General features: G+C 49.9%; 1 protein-coding gene across 7 annotated transcripts in view; it reads right to left on the bottom strand.

The window, feature by feature from the left end:
• AXIN1 (axin 1) overlaps positions 1-21287 on the bottom strand; it is a 77516-nt gene that overhangs the window by 1904 nt on the left and 54325 nt on the right. For 6 of the 7 annotated variants that reach the window (XM_084537105.1, XM_084537103.1, XM_084537104.1 and 3 more), the window contains 4 exons: positions 16488-16625; positions 10106-10659; positions 6618-6794; positions 5121-5366 (listed from right to left, as the gene is read on the bottom strand). In XM_084537105.1, coding sequence (XP_084393231.1) covers positions 5121-5366; positions 6618-6794; positions 10106-10659; positions 16488-16625 — 1115 coding nt within the window. The remainder of the gene's footprint in view (positions 1-5120; positions 5367-6617; positions 6795-10105; positions 10660-16487; positions 16626-21287) is intronic. The other variant, XM_084537109.1, reaches the window with a different exon arrangement.

Genomic DNA, 21287 nt, shown 5'->3' with positions numbered 1-21287 from the left:
AATTACATGGCTTTTTAAAGAAGCCATGTGGCTTCCCGGCTCATCCTTTCCAGCACCGGTGCTGGCAGGGAAGGGAACCTGTTGGTGAGAGGAGAACAGCTCAAGGACAGGCTTCGCTGCCCGTCCCGTCCACACAGGGTGGCCAGGCCCAGTTAGGCTGCTGGCTAACAACACATGTCCTGTCTGCACTGCACGATGGATTTTGGAAGGCTGACACTGCCCTCAGACCCCCGGTGAACTGACTTTAAATCTCCTGTTTTCCTGACTCTTGAGATGTCAGGCTGGTCTCTGCCTCCAGCCCACATCCTGGCGTTTGCTACGTGGTGCCATCACTACACTGAAAGTGTCAGCCCAGTCCTCGTCCTATTTTCAGAGGCAGACAAAAGTAGCAACAATTAAAATGATGGTACTTTGCATTCCTGTACAGCCTTCACCTGGGCACTGCAAATGCTGCACAAGCATTTGAGCAGCCTACACAAATCCGTAGCTTGGCATGTGTGGTCTCGGCAGAGGCAGCGTTCTCTTTCAAAATGACATAAAACAAATTTGGCAGCTTTAAAATGATTTTAAAAGCACACCGGGTAAAAAAGATGATTTTGTATTTATACGACTGGAAAGTTGCAATGAAAACAGAATTTGCCAAGCACATGAGCTAATCACAGTTTTGGAAATGACTGTGACCCTAACCTTTAAACACTGGCTCGCAGGCACAGCACCTTTTTAATGGCATGCCCACATAAACATTGGCTTTGCAAACCAAGACCAGAGAATTTTTTTTCACCTCTTTCTAAAGCCATGAGAGGGCTAAAGTTCAACCGAACAATGTTTCTGGTGCTTGCTCTGCCTGGGAGACCTCTGGGGAAAATGCTGCATCCTGAGAGGTGTGGGTCTGCTCACGGTGCCAGCAGAGCTCTTCGAACCCATCCTCATATCAAAGCACAGGATGCCCTTTAGCTAGAAAAACATTAAGAAACTGAATCATCCTTGGAAAAAAAAAATCTTGTATTTAAAGGAAAAATGGGTCATAAATTCAGGCAAATACTGTGCATCCTGTGAGCCAGAAGTTAATTGAAGGGGTTTGGAAAACCTCAAAGTCCCTAAGCTTCTCTTAATGCTGCTAGAAACAAGTCATGACTAAGAGACAGCTGCTCTGTGCCCAGGGGACCTGGCACGCAGGCTCCCGGGGACACAACGGCGTGCACAGCTCAGGCAGCACGGCGCTGGCGCCGCTGTCCCACAGGGCTGGGGGGTGAGCAAGCCTTCATCTGCTCAGCACCTCCTGGGCTTGCAAACGCCCATCCACTACGACAAACGCCCTGAGCCCCCCGGGGTCTGCACTGGTAGAAGCAGGAGAGGGACTGTGCCAACAGCCGGGAGCCTTCCTCCTGCTGCTGCGTAATTCACTCCTGAAAGGCCGTTTCTGAACGTGCTCAGGCTGGCTCCTCTATCTCCTCTTCCCCAGCCTCGGGAAGGGGCCATGGGGATCGTGTGGCTTGTGGAAAGCACGCAAGGAAGAAAGAGCATCCCAAGTTTCTCCTGCATCCGCTAGAGAGCGAATGCCTCTTGCACGTACACCGTTTCAAGGGCTTGTCAAAACAGACAGCCCTCCTGCTGCAGACTGCAGAGAGAAAAAAGGGGATGGTGGAAAACAGGCAGGGGTTAAAGCAGCAGCATCACAGCACGCACTCCTTCCCAGAGCACAGAGAGGCTGCCAGTGCCTGAAAACAGCAGCTCTGTACTGCTTCACAGCACTGGAGTTAAAACCAAACCCTGCAGCTTTGGATCTCCCTGTTTTTGACATAAATCAACATAGGGATGGCTTCTGGGCATCCGAGCAGAGGCTGAGGGCAGCTTCAGTTCCTCTGGAGCAGGAGGGGGAGGGAATCACAGCTGGACCTGCCCAGAGGGTTGCAGGGACCCTGTAAGAGCAGGAGGCCACAGGCAGCAACAGGGAGAGCAGCTGGACACAAAGACAGGGCTCTTCCCCACGGGACAGGATCTGCAGAGGCAGTAGGAGCAGCTCCTGAAGGACGCTGCCGGTGATGGGACAAGAGCTAGAGGGTTAATGCCTTCTTGCAGGAAGAAAAATCATCTTTGGGAACATCACACAGCCACAGAACACACACGCATCACAAAACTGCAGCAACAGATCTCTAGCAGCCTGAAGCAGGGCTGATCACTGGAAACACAATTTTCTGAGCTTTCCTCTCAGGAGAACAAGGCAACACAACTGTCTCCACTTTCGTCATCGCCAAGGAATCTAGAAATCTCCTGAGACCACTTCTTACCCAGATGGGCCCCCACTGAGTGTGCTGCTCCACCAGGCCACGTCTAAGCCCTGCTGCAGTAAAGCCTCCACCTGCGCCCATCTCCTGGGCCTGCAGCGTGACCCTCCCCAGGAATACAGACAAGTAACGCTACCTCTCCTCTGGGACCAGCTCCCTTTGCAACATTTGTCATAAAATGAGATAAAATGTTATCCAACAAGGAAACAGCAGCACTGATCCAACTTATTGCATCTACACTTCACCAACCTGTCAAGAATCTCTAGCCATGTAATCCAAATGGCTGATGCGAAAGGGAACCTGAGTCTGTTGGAGCACACGGACAACCTAGCGGTGATGCAGCTTTGCCCAGCACAGCGAGGAGGGGGCTTGCTCCAGCTCAGCCAGGGGCTGAAGAGCTTTGGAAAGCCTGAAATGCAACCAGGGGATGTTACCTTGGGAATGTCCAGCTCTGGTCCTCTTCCAGGCTATCTAAATTAATTCCAAACCGAGCTAACCCTAACATTTTTTTTGCTTGCGAGTTTCTAAAATTCTTTTGCTGCTTGCAAAACCCTTTTCTCTGCAGAGCTGCTACTAATTACTTCTTCCAGCTGTTAACATAACTGAACTGTGACACTGAGCTACAGAAAATGGCTCCAGACTGGCTGCACAGACAAGCAACCTGATGGTCACTGGGACAGGGCTCTCCCCAATGGGCACCCTGATCCGCAGGTCATTCAGTGCTGGACATTTAATCTTGAATTGCTTCCTAGCAGCTGTCCTGCTGGTATCTCAAAGATCAATGCTCCCTGCAGAACAGGGAGAGAAAGCCTGGTTCTGCAACAGCAGTGTGACTCCTTCCAGAGTATTTATGATGCCCAGTGCAGCCTGTGCGGATGCCCGTGGGACAGGACTGGGGAGCAAGCAGGGAAAGGAGATGGCTACAGAGGGCTGTGCCAGCAGGGGAACAACTCGTGAGGCAGGGAAGCACGCCGCAGGGGCAGCTGAGCTGTGCAGAGCTGGCACTGTATGCTCCCCTGCAGCCAGCTCAAGCCCGTGCCTCAAGGACACCTCCAGGCTCGCACCTCCTCCCGTGCTGTGGGGACTCTGCCTCCCCAAGGCTGCCGATGAGCCTGGAGGCTGGCTCCAATTTCCCAGAGCTCTCCGAAGCTCCTGACTGAAATAAAAGGTGTTTCCAGGTGAAATCCCCTCGCTGATTCTCCTCTGCTCCCCAGCCAGCCTTGGGCAGCCCCTCTCAGAAGAGAGGTGGGGTCTGTTTTCAGGCACGCTCCTGTGCTAACCGTAACAGGAGCCCTCTGAAAAGGTGCTAGCTCAGGCGTGCTTCTGCTGGAGCACCTCATCCTGCCAAAATCCAGTAGAAAGATTTAAATGCCAAGAAATCCTTCACTCCCTGGGGGCAGCATCCATTCTTGTGTGCTACTGGACACGGGCACATTTGCTTTCCATTAGCAGTTCCTCCCCAGCAAACGCTGCTCCCTGGCTTTCCACGCATCAGGCGGGTCAGCGGGATCACTGTGTCTCCAGAACAGCCAGGCCTTGCGAGGAGGCAGCACGAGTGTGCAAGTGGAGCAGCCCAGCACGGCTCAGCCTGTTCTCTGCTGGTCTGGAGGGCACACACCACAATGCCGCGGGGTTTCTACAAAAGCTGTGTTTACAAGACATGCCAGGCTGCTATTAGCATATTCATGACATATGCATAGAGCCCGGGCTGGCGTTTCCAAAGTGTGCATCTGCATCTAGACATTTATGGGAAAGGTGCATGAATTTAATATGACTATAAACGACTCCACTAATAAACTCTATCCAATTACACCAACTGAAAGGTAGATCAAATAAACTTGGCTCAACCTGACTTGGGAGAGCCCTCTAATTACCTGTCTTTCAATCTGTCTCTGACATAAATATGCAGAAGTCTGCTACAAGGCCACTGCAAGCAAAAATAATTGGAGTTCAGCAATTAGAGGAGCTTGTTTTTTAAATTACACTCATGTTTCTAAGCGTCAGACTTGAAAGTTTCAAGTTCTCAGAATGCAGCTATAAAGCACTGGAGTGACTACAAGCAACTCCCATTGTGAAAGGTTTTTAACGGACAAAGTGCTTTTAGCTCTTAACAGTAATTATCCAGCATTTCCAAAACGTTTTTCATCTGATAGCTCCATGTGCCTTGCAAATAATCTTCCCTGAAAGATAATACAGGAGAATTAGCTCTGCGACAGGCATTAAGCTGAGTCACAAAAAGCAGTGACTTGGGCACAGCCACGCATGAGGCAGTGCTGCTGTAGCGGGACTAGAGCGCGGTGTTCCCATCTAGATGCCACAAGCAGCCTTTGCTGGAAGACTGGAGGAGCTGTAAATGAAGAGCAAATGCATACTCTTCTGTGCTTAACTTTGCTGCATCCTGCTGAATTCTGCTACCGCACCAGCCAAGGCCTTTGAAATCTCTGTGTGAGTGTGAACAAGCCGAGAGTCAGCGCCAGAAAAGAGCAAGCGAGCCCACGAGCTGCAGTGCAGTTAGTACTGCAGAAGGGAGCTCTTCCCCAGCCTGCTCCTTCTAGACAGGCTCCACTTGCCCGAGCTCTCAGCAGCTCCTTCCCCATCCTTTCAGAGCTCTTCCAGACCCTCCATCCAAAAAATGTAAGCCTCAAGGTAGTTTGTGACATGCACCACCAGGAAAGGGCAGGTCAGAGGGACTGGGGCAGATTTCTCTGACCTCTGCACACACCTCCACCAGTTAGTGCTGGAGACTGAAACAGAAGGGGTTGGACATCTCCCTCAGCTCCCCACCTTCAGAGCAGTTTTCCCCTTCCCTCCCACGCACAGCCCCTCCTGCCATACCTTTGTTTAAGGGGGAGTTTTCCAGCCCTTTTTTCCTCCTCCTCCAACCTCCGGCGAGCTTCTTCCAGCTGGGTGAGAGGGTTGGGTGCTGGATTGGGCGGCATGGTGGGATCTTGGATGAAAGGGTGAGAAGGCTGGACAACGTTCCGGAGCTGGGCACTGACCCACGGGTGCACTGCAACAGGTCGCTCGATGGAGAGGGGTCGGACCATGTCATGGGACAGCTGTTTCTTAGCACCTGAAGAGCTGCACATAAATACAAAGGTTTTACACAGATTGCCAAGCCGCTCTGCACATGCTCACAGTCACTCCTAGATGGACAATCGCTTCCACAGCTGGGCTCAGGCACCACTGGGGAGCTCCTTACAGCACGGCTGTGGTTTCTGGATGAGAGGGGAGCACCATCCAGCCCCTGCAGCCCCGGACATTTCAGGGCAGCGTGTCGCCACCTACTCTAGTGTTTTGGTGAGACATCAGGGTGACCCAACCCAGACACATAGATCTGCTTCAGGGCTCTCATGAAATTGAATGCACAATGCACAGAAATAAAACCAGCCAAAGGCAGCTCAACGACATGCACAATGCACTCAGCAGGATCCGCCAGAAGATGTCCCCATGTGTGGTGCCACCGCTGCCAGGCTGCGAGCCTCTCGCTCCGAGCCACCGCCGGGCAATGGATGTGGCACCAGCGTGCTCGTCCTTCCCCTGCTCCAGCAGCACAACTTGCTGCCTGGCTTCACGGTGGCCTGGCGCTGCCCGTGGCTCTGTCCCTCACCCCAGCTGCCTGCAGAGCAACCTGCCTGGCCACTACTGTGAAGCAAGAGGAAAAAAACAACAGCATTTTCTGGCACTCAGCTACTCGGTAACGCAGCCGTGGCAATGGGGACGAGCCCCCAGATCCCTCTTGTCGGTGAGGCCCTGAAAGCACGGCTTTTTGCCACAGAATGGCCAGGCTGTGATTATGGATCTGTGCCCACAGGAGATCTGCTTGACTACGGAGAGATGCCCAAGACAGCCACCATCTTTGGCTCTACTCCACGCAGGCGAGGCCATCCCAGAGGATGCTCCCAACAAGCCGAAACCGTGTCAGGCTGCTTACTCAGGACCAATGGCTCCAGCACAGCAGGTCCTACATTTCTATCAACACCTTGCAAGAGTAACAAGCATTTATGTAGAGCAAGTGCCTACAGCAAAAATACTGCCTCCTGTGTGCCACATTATCCACCCCGTAACCACAGCAGCAGTTGGTGAGATTCCTCTGAGGCTTCAACCTCCCCCCCACGGCCACAATTCGTCCTCTGGAAAAAAACTGAACTTTATCCTTATAGCCCCGAGCAATCCTCATTCTCCAGAGGATCTAAACTTTGTGCCTGGTGGATGCTTGCCTTCTCCAGATCTCCAGGAACAAGGCAGACTGCTGCACATCCTAGAGACACATGCCTTACGCAGGGGATGCAATACAACAGTACGAAGACTCCTCGCTCTACCAGCCCTTACCCATGGTTTGTTTTCTTATGCCTGCTGATCTCCTTCTCTCCTTCTATGATCCACTGAAGGATCTTCTGGTTTCTCTCCACGTCTTCAGGAGATCCTGGCATCTCATAGTTGGCACCATCACTTTTCCCTGAATCGGTCTTCTTAACATTTCTTTTTGAGAGCAGACTTGCTTTCCCACTGCAAGAACAAAGCTTGAGACATTAGCGCTTTGCCTAAGCCAAACCACCACAGACAGTGGCAGAGGAGGGACATGTCCATCTCTAGACATATTCAGCCCTGCCAGGGTCTGCTGGGCTCTACCACAGCTCAAACCGACCATGCCACAGCTGTGGCTAAGAGCAAGACTGGCTACACTGAGGCACATCAGCTGTCTCTGGGAGGGAAGGGAGCTCCTCTGGCAAATGAGCCATGGCAACGTGGCAAGAAGCCCAAGAGATCTCCTGGCAAATGAAGGACGGTGTTAAACCCCCAGCTCTTTGCTCCGATGCAGTAACAGGCTCAGAGCACGAGGTTCATCCTGGTGCTGCAGTCTATAGGCTGCCTCTCCATGTCAGATCACTGCTCTTCACCCGAACCCTTCCGATCCCCTCCCCAGAGCTGCTGACCAGCTTGCTAGCACCCCAAACTGCTGTTTTACCATGCCAAGCGTTTGCTTCTCACCGTGATCTGAACTGAGGCTTCAAATCATGGTAAAAGATCACAGCCCACAGAGGGGACTGCCTTCTGCAGGCTCTCACCCACCTTCCAGGGCACAGTGGGAAAGGCAGCTGCTGCAGACGATGCAGCGAGGCAGAAAGGAGGCAGTGGTTGACAGGCCCTTGGTGTGCTCATGGCTGCAGCGAAGGCTCCTGCAGTTATCCCACCTCTCCTTGCCACTGTGCATGTGGCTGTGCCCAGAGGCACAGCTGGGCAGCCACACGCTGGCGAGGCCACACAGAACGAGCCTGTGCTGGCCTGCATTGCCATGGGCAGTAATTTCATGGGCCCCCATCACCCTAATCACCCACCTGCTTTACTCCGCAGGCCCTCCCTACTTCTACTTCTGTATGCTCATGAGCACAGACAGGTAAAAGAACACCACAAAGGAGTAACAGGGCCCCAGTCTGCTTTGCTGGGAAGAAGTGAGATGGGATTCCCAGCAGGGGTTCTTTGGAAACAGTAACCCAATGCTGCAGGGTGGCCAGAATTAGTGGGAAATGACTTGATTGAGAACCGAGCAGGAGATGTTGCTGTGTTTGGGTCTGGCCAGCATGCCCCACACGGCCACTGTGGGACTCAGAGCACTGACACCATGCAGGCGATCAGAGATGTGGATTGTCTTCTGCAGGTGCAGACTGTGCAGATAAAAACTCTTTAGCTCAGGAAACAACATGGACAGGGGGATGCTGACAAGCAGTGAAGTCAGAGCAAACTGAGAATTTGTTCTCAGCTTCTCACCACACAAGGACTAGCAGGTATCATATAAAATTCGCCAGCAGCAGGTTCAGTGCAATCAAAAAAAAAAAGCCTTTTTCACCAACTCGTACTCACACTGCAGACTGGGGAGGCCAGCAGCCCAGCTGGGTTCAGGAACCAAACAAGCCATTGCAAGAGAGCACTGGCAGCCAAACAGGAGTGTTCAGGTGCAAACTCTCATCTTATGAAACTCCTAACCTGGGGACAGGAACTCTGAGCTTGTGCCAGAAGGACGGCTCTGACTGTGCCCACTTACATTTCCCTTGAATGCATACTGTAGTCAGTGCCAGAGAGACCTGTATCTAGATGTGGCTTTGGGTTAACCCAGCATGGCCACGTCTATGCTTTGTTGAAGCAGCCCAGCCACATTTCAACCCCACAGAAAGATGTAAGGGCTCTCTCCCTGCCTGCCAGCCTACAGAGCAGTTTGCTTCAGCTGCCTCTATGCTCTGCCTCCCTCATCTCTCCTCCAGAAGGTTGTTCCTACACATTGCAGACCCACCTGGCAGCCTGCCTTCACTAAAATCCCACCCCAAGTACACTGCAAAGCCTTGCCCCAAAATAACATACCTTAAGGAGCTAGCCAAGCTCTCAACTACAGTTACTCCACATTTATCATCACCACTCATTATTCAAGGTAGCCCTGAGCCTCGCCTTCACAGTAATTCAATAACAGGACTAGCAAAACCCACTGCTGCAGAGAATAAACTTCGTCCTCTCCTCTCAGCACACAGACAGAAGATGGAGGAATTGGGTGGCGGATGAAAAACTGAATGTGAGCTGAAAATGTGTGCTGGCAGCCCAGAAAGCCACTTGTGCCCCAGCCTGCAATAACAGCAGCACGGGCAGTAGGGTGAGGGAGGGGATTGTTCCCCTCTGCTCCGCTCTCATGAGACCCCACCTGGAGCCCTGCACTCAGCTCTGGAACCCCAGCATCGGAGGGACGGCGACCTGCTGGAGCAGGTCCAGAGGAGGCCATGAGGATGGTCAGGGGGCTGGAGCTCCTCTGCTGTGAAGAGAGGCTGAGGGAGCTGGGAGTGTTCAGCCCGGAGAAGGGAAGGCTCCGGGGAGACCTTACTGTGGCCTTTCAGTATATAAAGGGGACCTACGGGAACGATGGGGAGACATCCTTTATCAGGGATTGAAATGACAGGGCAAGGGGTAACAGTTTTAAACTTAAAAGAGAATAGATTTAGATTATACGTTCAGAAGAAATTCTATGAGGAAGAAATCCTATTTCCTATGAGGGCAGTGAGGCCCTGGCCCAGGCTGCCCTGAGGAGCTGTGGGTGCCCCATCCCAGGCAGTGCCCAAGGCCAGGCTGGGTGGGATTTGGGCAGCCTGAGCTGGGGGGAAGTGTCCCATAGCAGGGGGCTGGAAATAGGTGATCTTTAAGGGCCCTTCCAACCCAAACCATTCTCTCATTCCATGTTTCTAATCCAAACAGACAAAGGAAAAACTGTCAAGAGCACACATGGCAGCGACTTCTCCCCTGGGCAGAGATGGACACAGCCCTGCCTGAGAGAACATCCCCCTGGGATAGCAGGCCACAGCAGCACCAGAGCAACCACCCCTTATATATGAAGAGAAACGAACCCTTCTGGTGAATAAATTACGCCTTGCAGAAAGGAGTACTTCTGTGTCCTCTCATAAACAGCTTAAGAGTCTGGTTTCTGTTGCCCAGGCCCTAAGACACAGCCCTACACTTATCAACTCCCAGTGCATGGTTAAGTCGACCAGCACCTCTGCTGCTTTAAGGAGCAGAAGAGCTACTTTATAACCAAGGCAATTAAAAATCCTGGTTAGAGGATGTCTTTTAGCACCAGACCCAGAGGTGAAAAGGAGCTTAAAAGGGTTATCAGGAAGCATATTCATTTCTGAGGGGGAAAAGCAGTGAGAAGCCCTCAAACCATGTCCCATAAGAAAACACGGCTCAGCCACCCTGTTTCACTGGCATGCTAGAGCCCATTTATGAAAGAGCTTCCTAGAGAAGCTCCAGCTCCGGGACTCCCACTGGGTGTTGCCCTGACTCACCTGTAGCCTAAAGAGTCCATGGGGACAGAGGCCATGCCCAAGTTTTCAGTGTAGTTTCGTGACTTTGTTGCATAGTTATGTGAATCTACATTCCAAGCAAAGCTGTTCTGCACCCGCTGCGTGGCCTCGGCCTCAATTTGCTCTTTTGGTTTCATCACGCTGTGGTGATGGATGTGGTGGTAGACATGTTTATGGTGGTATAAGTTAGCTGCATCCAGTTTCATTCCTGATTTTGTTGTGTGTTTGCCATGCCCTGGAGGAATTGTTCCTAGTGTCCCTGACAGCTTTCCTAAGTGGCCGCTTTCTGGAGACCGTGGCTTAGGAGAGTGGCGGCCAGGTCCTGGAGATTGACAGCCTGGTGTTTTCATCACACGCTGTACGTGTTCATCGAGGATGCTTTCTGGGTTTTCTTCATGTGCATCTCTCATCTGCATCCCAGCACAGCCCATCTCAGAGTAACGAGGAGCAAAGTGATGAAAGGCTTGGGCAGAAGGCATCTTGTGGCTAATGACTGAAGGACCAGAAGAGATGTCTGCTTCCTCACCTTCTTCCTCCTGCAAGAAACCAGAGGACAATCAGAGAATGACAGCAGGCTGGCACAAGGGGTTTCTGGAGGTCTCTAGTCCCACCTCCCGCTCACAGCACGCCTGCCACCAACACTCAGACAGGTGAGCCCTGGCTTTGTCCAGCCAGGTCTTGAAAGCCTTCAAGATGGAGATGCCTCCCCTCTTTGGAGACCTGTCCCTGGCTGCGCTGCCCTCCTGTGGAAAACTTCCTAGTGTGCAGCCTGAGCCTGCCCCGCATCCGGCTCAGCCCGCACCACATCGCCCAAAAAGACCAGGCCACTGCTGACACAAAGCCAGGATTTACAGATGTGCCTTTCTTATAAGTGTACCGATTCAATCGGATTTATACGTGGGCAGAGGTTTGCTGAAAAGCTCCCCAAGTCCCTTGAAGATGGTTCTGCAACAACCAGCAGCGGAAACGCAGCTTACCGCACCGTACCTGCAGCTTCCTACAGGCCTTCGGTGAGGCACTGCTTCAAAGATCAGCAGATGAAGCACAAAGTCACAGGACATGCAGCAAAACCATTCTCAAGTCAGGAGATAGCAGGGGGTTTTCTCACCCGAATGTTCCACAAAGCAAGGCAAACAGCGGGCTTGTAACAGGAGCGTGCAACTGAAGGTCAACAGCAGCCTGAACGGTTTGGAAAATCAAACACCGTCTTCTCCCAGGCATGCTAATGCTACAGCAAAACGCTTCATGCAGATAAAGACACGGGTTGTAACTAACTGCTTGCTCTTATGGTTCCCAATGGTCTAGGGCACGCTGTTGTTAGCACCTCTTTAGTCTGTGCCAGGAGGAATAAAACTCCTCCATGCTAACAGCCACAATTTTGATGCTGACAAACTATTTTATGCTCCAACATAAACTCAGATGTTTATGAAGTTTCTTTATTGGAAAACAGGATTCCTATTTTTTTTAATCACATAAGTAGGATTCCAGCAAGTCCTTTAATCCCGCTCTCTCTTCCTCCTTTGGCACGTTTGCAGCATGGGGAATATCTGCCCTGCCAGATAAATGCATCTGCGAGAAAACACTGCCTCTCATCAGCTTTGCCTGTCAGTTGTTATCATCCATCACTCGCTAACCAGCTTCAAAGTCTGAGCTGCCAACCACAGAGCAAGAAAGCAAATAACAGACTTCCTCCAGTGGCACACCTGGGGGTTCCAAACTGAACCAGGGCCGATGCTGGGCTTTGAAAGTGCAGACGACGTGGACACTTGCAGCCTTCTGCCAGCCTGGGCTTCTCCTCCCGGCTCCAGTCCTGCCCTGCTGAGGTGCCTTTCCCTTCACTCTCTTTGTGGCCACGGCCCCTCTGATTTCCCTGCCTCGCTGCAATGCAAACTGACTTCAAGGGATCCAAAAGATCTATTCATAACACCCTCATCCTTTTGCAAGAACCAGAAAGAGGCTGTTGTGCAAACGCATTGGAACACGGCTGATCCAGCATGACAGTGATCCCGGCTGTCACGGGGACTCCTAACACCAAGCCACTCCGCAGAGATGGGACTCGGTGTGTGACACGATGCCCACTCATGGACACACCAGTCGCTCACAAATTGCTCCTAACTTCAGAAGCACCTTTCATCTCCAGTGGCAACGCTACAGCCTGCCAAATGCCCTCCCTGGGCAGCTGGGTTGGATACAGGAAAAGATGGAGCACGCACTGCCTAAATCCTTAACGCTGGGTTAAATAGTTATTAACAGATTGTGCTGACCCACTGACGTACCCAACGCTTTGGAGGCTCTGAGGGCCGGTACCTACATGCTGGAGAGTTCTCAGGTTTAAACAGCAGCTGGTATCTGCAGGGCAAGATCTGTGCCTGGGGCAGATCCCTGATGAATGGCAGCACGTGCTTTCTGCTCTGGCGGTGCTGTCACACTGCAGCAGGGAGGCACAAGCGTGCCCAGGATGAACCTGGGACTGCCTAGCCAAATGGGTGCTTGGGATTTAGGAAATCTTCTGGCTACCTGAAATTCAATTGTGCAAATAACTGGGATCTGGTACTTTGTTTTGCTCCAAGACTGAGATCAGGGTGGGCTAAGGGAAGGAGAAGGATCTGGGGGTGTTGGTCAGTAGGTGGTGGAGTCACCATCCCTGGGGGTGTTCAAGGAAAGGTTGGACATGGTGCTTGGGGACATGGTTTAGTGGGTGATAGGGGGATAGTTGGACCAGATGATCTTGGAGATCTTTCCCAACCTTAATGACTCTGTGATTCTATGAGCAGATCTGGACCCTAAGCAGGTCCTCTGCCAGGAGCAAGTGCTGCTTGTGTTGGTGGTGTGCTGGTGAGCTCTGGTGGGCAGGTGGCTTCCTGACCCCAGCACTGGTCTCAGCCTCGCGTGAAGCAGGAAAGCCCCATGTTGAGACAATGGCAGGTAATGAGGGAAGGAGGCCCTGCTTCCACACCACCCTGTGTGAGACATCTCTACTTGCCTAGGATATCCAGAAGTAAAAAGCTTGCAAATTAACCCCTGCGCTAAACCAGGACAGATTCTTCCTCTTTTTAATCTCTTTGCCTGAGTTATCTGATCTCAGTCTGTGCCTGGCAGTGCAGCGCTAGCCCTCCCCTCCTCCCCAAACCTGCCTGCACCCAGATGAGCCGCTCTCGCCCGGCGGACACCTGCCCGCGGCTGGCATGGGTGGAGGAAAGGGGAGACGAGACAACACCGAGCTGCTGACCGAAGGAGCCGCAGGCAAGGGTTTGGTGTGGCTGCCCTGGGGAAAAGGCCATCCCCCAACCTGGCATTCTGGGTTTGCCAGCACGGAAAGCCTGGGGAGAGCCTCCCCACCCTGACCCAGAGGTGGGGAATTGCATGTTTTAATTTGCACGGTGGGGAGTGACAGCTAACCAAATCCTCTCAAGGTACTGCTGGATGCCTGCAGTCAGGTATCCCCATATGTTTTGCCTATAGCTTTCTGTGTTTACTTCTACAAAATTACCCCTGAATTTTGTTTCAGGAGTTTTTACATCATATTTAACTGTTATCAGATAAAAGTATCCCGGCAGGTTTTCTCAGCTGATTAGGTACAAACCCTGGTTTCCAGGAAACTATCTGAAGAACTGCTCTGGTAGGAGCAAGGTGATAACTACTGCATTATGAACCCAAGAAACCGGTGGGTTTGGGGAGCAGCCTCCTCCACGGGCTCAGCTTTCCTGGATGTGCAGGTGCGTGGGATGGCAGCGCTCCCCCAGCACGGGCTCCAGGGCTGTGTTTCAGCATCTTGCTGCAGCCAGCAAGGCTTTGCGGCTGGGCTGGAAGCCCCGGGTGTCACAGCCACTAGATGGTGCTTTGTTGACATACTACTGTCAGAAACATCTTCCATCAGCTCGCAAAGGCAGAGACAGCTGGATGTATGCTTAAACTTTGCTGGCTGCCAGCTGAGCTGTTTTTACTCTCCAGCCTAGCCTTTGAAATATGCACTGATGAGCTATGGATAAGCAACACCGTGCTTTAAACCTCCCCCCCTGACTTCTCCCAGTCCCAACCATCAGACTATTACCGGTCGGTAGGCCAAAACAGCTCACCTAATCACATGGAGTGCATTTTCCACCTTCAGGCAAACAATTTCTCTCTCTAATTAATGTTTTATACTCAAATGCTGAGAGTTTCAGCAGTGTCTTTGCTTCTCCTGCACATAGCTCATTTCAAATTCACTTGGTTCAGACAAAGAATTAGTGGCCTGCATGATACAATACTGCAGCTACATACACAGACATGAGGATGGAATGGAAACTAACAAGGCAACATGCATATCACCCCCTAGTTATCTCCTGTGCTGCTCAAAATAATTAATGAATTCATTTTTTTTTTCCTGAAAACCAGAAATCTTATGGTCTTTTCAGTAAAAATCACCTGGTTCTAAACCAGATGCCTTTTCCCGTTTTTATTGTATGATGAGGCTTTGGAAGGGAGCTTGTAGGCAGCTCAGTATGGGGGAAAAATATATTTTTTCTAGCTTTTGCAAAATATTTCTTCTCTGATTCTCTACTAAGCTGAAAACTGCTTACCATGACTAATGCCTTATGGTTTTCCCTGTGCTACTGTTCAGCGAGCCATGCAGACCCAGTAAGAGGTCACCCTGTAGTCCTAGTGTTCAGGTCATAGAAAAAAAAGCTGTGATCTATCAGGACTCAAGCTCTCCTCTTGCTGATACCAGCAGCTCTTACACCTTAAATGCTGACCTAAAAAAGCTACAATTGCTTACTCTGAGTTTTTCCCGAATGGCTAATGCCAAATGCCAGCCAGTCAATGGAATATATTCTGAAGACAGAAAAGAGGCTCAATATATAGCTTTAGTGGGAGTCCTGGGCTTAAAAATAGATTAAGTCACACAAAAATATGTTTAGACAGACTTAGTTTTATTCTCTGGCACATATGTGTTTGCTGATTTTATGGTATTGCTACTGGCAGCTTCTTCAAGGGGGTAGAGGGCAGGGATCATGTATTTGGGTACAGGTGGGGGGCAGCAATGTACCAGTGGGAGCAGGAGAAGGGGACTGGGTTAGCGGGAAGTGTTGCTGGTCACATTGGCTTTGTCTACAAAGCACTAGTTATGGGAGAGGAAAATAGCCCAATTCTGGAAGAGCAGGAATCTAATCAGAGAATAGGACCTTGCTGGTCTTTTTCTGGCTAGATGCTCGACACAGAAATGCAGCAAGTTTGCTGGATAATGCTTGGCACTGGAGTGAAGCTTAGAGGTTACTCTGCCTTCCTCATTTCTCTGCATTTGAATACATATGCGATTTAAAGCGAATACTACAACCTACAGATCTTTTTCTGTTTAAAGCGCTACTAAATCAACTTTTAAAATCATTGATGAATATTTAAAAATACTCTAATGTGCTTGAAGGGTCTGCCCTGGAGCCATAGAGACTCAGCTTCTCTAAAAGCACAGAGCAAGCTGACATAGGCACGGACACCTCTTTAAAGGAGAGCTGCAGGGTATACTAAGCACAGAGCCTTTGCCTCACAGCTCCAGCAGCTATTATACTGCAGGGACCCAGAACCTCTTCACATGGGGCTGTAGTTACGCTGACATTTGTGACGTTCAGTAACACTGTCATGTCCTCTGTAAAGGCTCCTGTATCTCCAGCACAAGATAAACGTGTGAGATGCCGTACCTCAGAAGAAACGGTAAAGCATCAATACTGCAGCACAGCGTGTCTCACGCAGGGAATGAGACAACCAAACTCCCTTATGGAGCTTGTTGTGGAGCTGAAGGCTTTGCAAGCTTCCCTTAGAACCCTTCACCTACCTTCCCTTGGTAGCATTCACCTACCAAGTACTCAAGCTCTGAATGGCCCCAGAGGCACAAGGGCTCACAGCACGCAGTGCAATGGGCTGGGTTTCCCAGGTGAAGTCATTGCATTGCTCTGGCCAGGAGAGGATTTCTGGATGCTAGGCTAGGAATACGCTAAGCACTAACAGGCAGAACCCTTTCCTTTTTGGTAGAAATGGGCTGCTGGCACACACAAATGCCTCCAAGCATAACATCATCTGCCATCTGTTTGCCACACAAAAGGGAAATAGGGATCATGCAAAATGCCATAGGGGAAAGCGAACCCCCATTACATTGTCCCCATCCTTGCATAGAAGGGGTGGCTTACAAAGTCTGTGATGGACAGGAGAGCAAGGGCACCAAAGAAGATGGAGAGCACCCACAACCCTTAACTAGAGACAGAAAGCCTTCAGGAACCCACAAGCAAGCGACGAACGTGGTCACCCAGGTTGCTTCCACAGCAGCTGAAAACTTCCTGCTGCATACAAAGCAAACAAATTCCAGGCTAGCACAAGAGGCGAGGAGATTACTAACCGCTCGAACACGTTTAAGGCGCTCCTCTAACTTCTCCTCTGCTTCACGTTCCTTTTGTACTTCTTCCAAACGATTGATCAATTCTGCAGCAAACTTCTCTGGTTCAACATGGATATCCTTTGGCATTCGATACGTACGCTGGAGGAAAAACATACTAGGGGTTAGCAAAAGGTGCACGAAAATCACACATTTATTTTGGAGGCTTAAACAACTGGAAATGCCAGTCGTTCCAGTGGGAGTTCAGGGAGGACAAGCTGGCAGACACCGAGGTGCAGCCTAGGACTGACAGGCTGGAAGCTGAGCCACTACCACAAGCTTCCTCTCCAGCACCAGCTCTGTGCACCCCCTCATATAAGGGAAAGGTTTCCAATAGCCACAATCAGCAAGCTCTTTTGGCATCAGACTCCATTTTGGGATGTATGTGCATGATAACTCTCAAAATTATACATGGCCAATAAGAATATAAAATTATACACAGCCAATAAGAATAGAATACGCTTACAGTAATGTTTTCACTTTGACAGAACTCTGCTGCACACATGTTCAGCTTACCACAGGTGGATCAGTGTGTGTGCCTGTCAGTCTCTGCAAATCTAGCTCACGAGCAGAAAGGAGCAGAAATCCAGCCATCTCCAAGAAATCTTGCTTTCCTCCATCTTCCAGCACAGCTTCTGCTAAAATCTACCCAGCCACGAAAGGTTCCCATAAAGCATCCTCTCTTATCAGAGCCCAGCCGTGGCATGATTGCATCTCATCTTTTCAGAGCTGTGCAAAGATTCCCTCCTTGCTTTACCAATACAGCAGTCTCTGGCAACCTCACAAGCACAGAGATACCATTTTTCTGCCTGCTCTGTGTGAACAAATGAATAAAGTTCAAGGGCACTCTCAGTTCCTTATGCTGAGTTACCTTGTTCCTAAATTCCTGAGCTCTGAGATAAGAAGTTTGTGCAGTGAAGTATCAAGCTGACAGCCACTGTATTTTTTTCCCTCTTTTTCATCCCTTCTGAATTATTTTGTTACTCTGCTAGTAGAAGAAATAAAACGACACAGCAGAGAGAAAATAATAATCTGGAGGAAAAATATAGGGAAAACTCAACAGTATAAAAACCTGCATTCAAATATTTCAACACCAGCATGAGAGAAATAAATACTTCATAGGGCTAGAGATAAAATTAAATATGAAGACACAAGATAACTCATAGTGAGGAACAAATGAAGCACCAGAAGCAGAAATCGAGCTTGGAATCTTTAAAGGAGGATTAGAGACCAATCGAATTTACCCTGAACCAGCTTAAAGACCAATGCAGAAGACTAAAATAATGCTTTGCCTCCAAACTAACAAGAACATGCAAATCATATTGTTTTTCTCTTTCTGCCAACTGCCGAATGGAAGGCAGGGGGAAGAAAAATAAAGGCAGCAAGTATCCCACTTATGGCACTGAGAAGCTGGAGACATCTTTTATGACACCCAAGTTAAGTTATCATGTCTCAGATTAAAAGCACCGCTTGTTTTGCCCATTGAGATTAAAACTCAGCTAACCCTGCCAACAAACTTCAATTTCCACTATCATCTCCTTGTTCACACTGGGTGGTGCTGGGCCGTGGGGTCCCTGCGGGATGCCTGCGGACACGAGGCAGCTCTGCAGGTGAAAGGACTGCCCGCACAGTGCGCTCGCTGTGCATGGAAAGCAAGGGGCCGACACAGCGACCTGAAGCTGTCCCAGGCAGGACTGGACCCGACAGAGCTGGGAATGCCGCCAAAGGCAACAGCCCCAAACAAACCATCCCCTTCATCCAGGGCAAAGTGCTGTCCCTCACTAAAGAGAAGGGAAATAACCCAGATAACAAGCGTGAGGGCAAAATACCGTTTCCCTTTGGAAGGACAGAAAATTTGTATCCTACTGTCCAGAGCTCGTGTAGTTCAGAAACATGCCTCAGTTGTGCATGGCCACAGGGTTAAGACCCAATAGAGATGGTTCCTGCTCTGTTATTCAGTGGGGAGCCTCTGGGATCCATGTGATGTTTCCCCATTCCTCAAATATCTGGGGAAGCACTTCTGGCTAGGGGAGTCTGCTTCCATCAGCAAGCGAGCCCCAAACATTGAACACTGTCTGTGCCATGAGGTAATGCCAGCAATTCCAGAAATGGCCAGCAATGCCAGCAATCTTTCACCTGACAAGTCACAACCAGTCCAGCGATGTGTTCATTCCCTCCTGCCACCTCACACACGTCAACTTTCCCTGCGGTTGTTTATGGGACGGCAGCACCAAGCCCTGCTCAGAGCAGGCACCATGCCGTTAGGAGCTTTCCGGGTGCAGGGGAAGAATTCAGGGCTCAGCAGATACAGGCTCAGATCTCCCTGTTGCAGCTATTGCAGCAGCTTCCCCAGAAAAGCAGAATCAGGAAAGAATTTCCCATTATTTTCATAGCCCTTGACGCAGTGCAACGTCCTCAAAGAAAATCTCTCCCAAGCACCCAGTCTGCTGCTGCAGCAGGTGCAAACATTGAGGTTTGTTAACCTGCATGTTTCAGTCCTGGTAAAATAAGGCAGCTCCTCCAGGCCCAGCAATGCTTAAGGACTGCAGCTCCAACTCCAATGAGTACCTGAAGAAGTTCAGGGTCACTAAAGCTTGATAGGACAATTTTGGCCTTTTACATCATAATTCAGCACATTTATCCACAGTCTCTCAAAGCCTGGTAGTGACTGAAGCTAAACTACATAAATGAAAATAATTGAGCCTAAGAACCTATACAGTAAACTCGTTTTCCTCTCTCTTTGATAAACTGCTGTGCGTGCAAAACCACACTACCTTGTCCTTCTGGCTTTCCGCTCAGCACAACAGCGTGCACAGGTCCTAGAGCAGCCTGTCTGACAGTGGAAGATGCAGCCCCCAGTGGGAAGCAGTCCCTGTGAGAGTCTCTGTCCATCTCCCTGCCCATCAGTTGAGCTGAAATAAATCTCACTTGACCATGGATGAAGAGCACAGCACGTGCGCAGTATTTTCCTGGTGAGTACCCATAACGGTGACTTGCAGAAAGCTACCAAGCAAAATGATGTTCTGAATTGCCACAGCTCTGATTTTATTCCTAGCTCAAAGGATGAGCTACACAGACTTCCCCAAATACTAACAGTATTGGAGAATAATGAATGCAAAATCCCTGCGCTGAAACAATACAGCCCACTGCTATCTCCTCTGGGCAGTAATCACATACTGCATTGACCTGGTTCAAAAAGCTTAAGACAACAAAGGGTTTGAAACTTTTATCAAATGACAGGCCCAACTTAGGAAAGGAGACACGTTTTACCAAAATCCAGCCAGGCTGAGCCTGTGCCCAGAGGAGGATCTGTCAGAGCTTCAGGACTTTGAACCTGCCCCTGTCTCCTCGTGGGCATACAGAGCCCTGCAAGGGAGTCATAAATAAGCTGTTTATTGTTCTAAAATCAGAGGGGCTCCAAATGCTTTTGTTCCAAGTAAAGGATGCAGCATTCTCCAAGAGCTGGCTGGTCCAACACCCACTGTTTTTGGAGGATACAGCCCTCCAGTCTGGACCAGAATGAGGTCTCTGGCCTTTTTGTGTCAACAAGCTAGAAAGGAAGCACTCTGTCTTAAAGAATTGCTGTTTAATCTAATGTTTTATCTGAAGTTGTTTTATCTAATGTTTTATTTAATTATTTATCCACTTTTATTTAATGCCACTAGTTCAGACAGGGTCTGTCCAGAACCAAACCATGCTGGGCTGGGGAGGTTACAGAGAACAATGGACGGGAGGCTGAATGCCAGATGGGCTGGCAAGAAAGAAATAGTTTGAACTGTTCTGGATGAAGTAATCTTTCTTAGTCAACTTAGTCAATCTTCTCAATCAACTGTTAGGAAGGATTTCTCGGTGTACCTATCACCAGAACGCTGTCCTCTCTCCTGGACATATGAAGTGTCTGAAGCTCTGGTAGCTTTGGGAAGAATCAGCATGCTAAGAACACGCTAGATATACAAGCACCCAAGTTGTTCCATTTAGCACCTGCTATCATGTTTCTTCCATCTTTTCTTGGAGCTGATGGAATGAGAGTTGCATGGATTTTCTCCATGAGGCAGATGCAGGTCTTGGGTTTTGATGGATTTCCCCTTCTTTGAGAAACTGTGGTTTGAAGACCAGGTTCTGCATCTGAACACATTGTCTTCCTAAATTAGTGCCTCGTCTGGAACACCACTTATGCTGAGCTGTGTTTCTTCAAGGCTTGAGTGGGCTTCTCACCTCCACTGTGAGGTGAAGAAACATGATAAAGCTGCCAGCTCAGCATTCAAAGCTGAATGAAACCTCAGGCAAGGATCTGCACATTTGTCTCCAGGGCTGATAGCTGGGACTGCTGAAGTTGTACTCTGTCCTTCCTCACTCTTTCTTCCCAACTGAGTTTATGCCACCTTTTCAGCCTCATCACAGTGACAGTGATTTTACTATGATCTATAAAGAAAAGAAAAGGCTGAAAGAGAAGAATCTCGCTGTGGCTTGCAGGTTCCCCTTGGGGAGAAAAAACCTCAATTGCTCTAAGATGAAATAACTTTTCCAGTGTTACCACTGGGCAGAGGTCTCAGTCAGCCCCGGGGATCCATGCTGAACCAGTTCTGACAGACCTGACTGGGCCAAAGAATTACATGTTGATAAATCTCAAATGCCTTCTACAGGTTTGATGCCTCCATGATGCTCAAGCAGCCGATGTTAGATCAGAAGTCAGTCTTGGAGATGAAGTGGAGATGGCAAGTTAGATAACACAAGAGGAAAGAAATTTTCAACTTCTACGTTTCC

The sequence above is a fragment of the Aythya ferina genome, assembly GCF_964211825.1.
Source record: "Aythya ferina genome assembly, chromosome: 15".
NCBI classification, from domain to species: Eukaryota; Metazoa; Chordata; class Aves; order Anseriformes; family Anatidae; genus Aythya; species Aythya ferina.
This window is presented reverse-complemented; position numbering and strand designations above follow the sequence as displayed.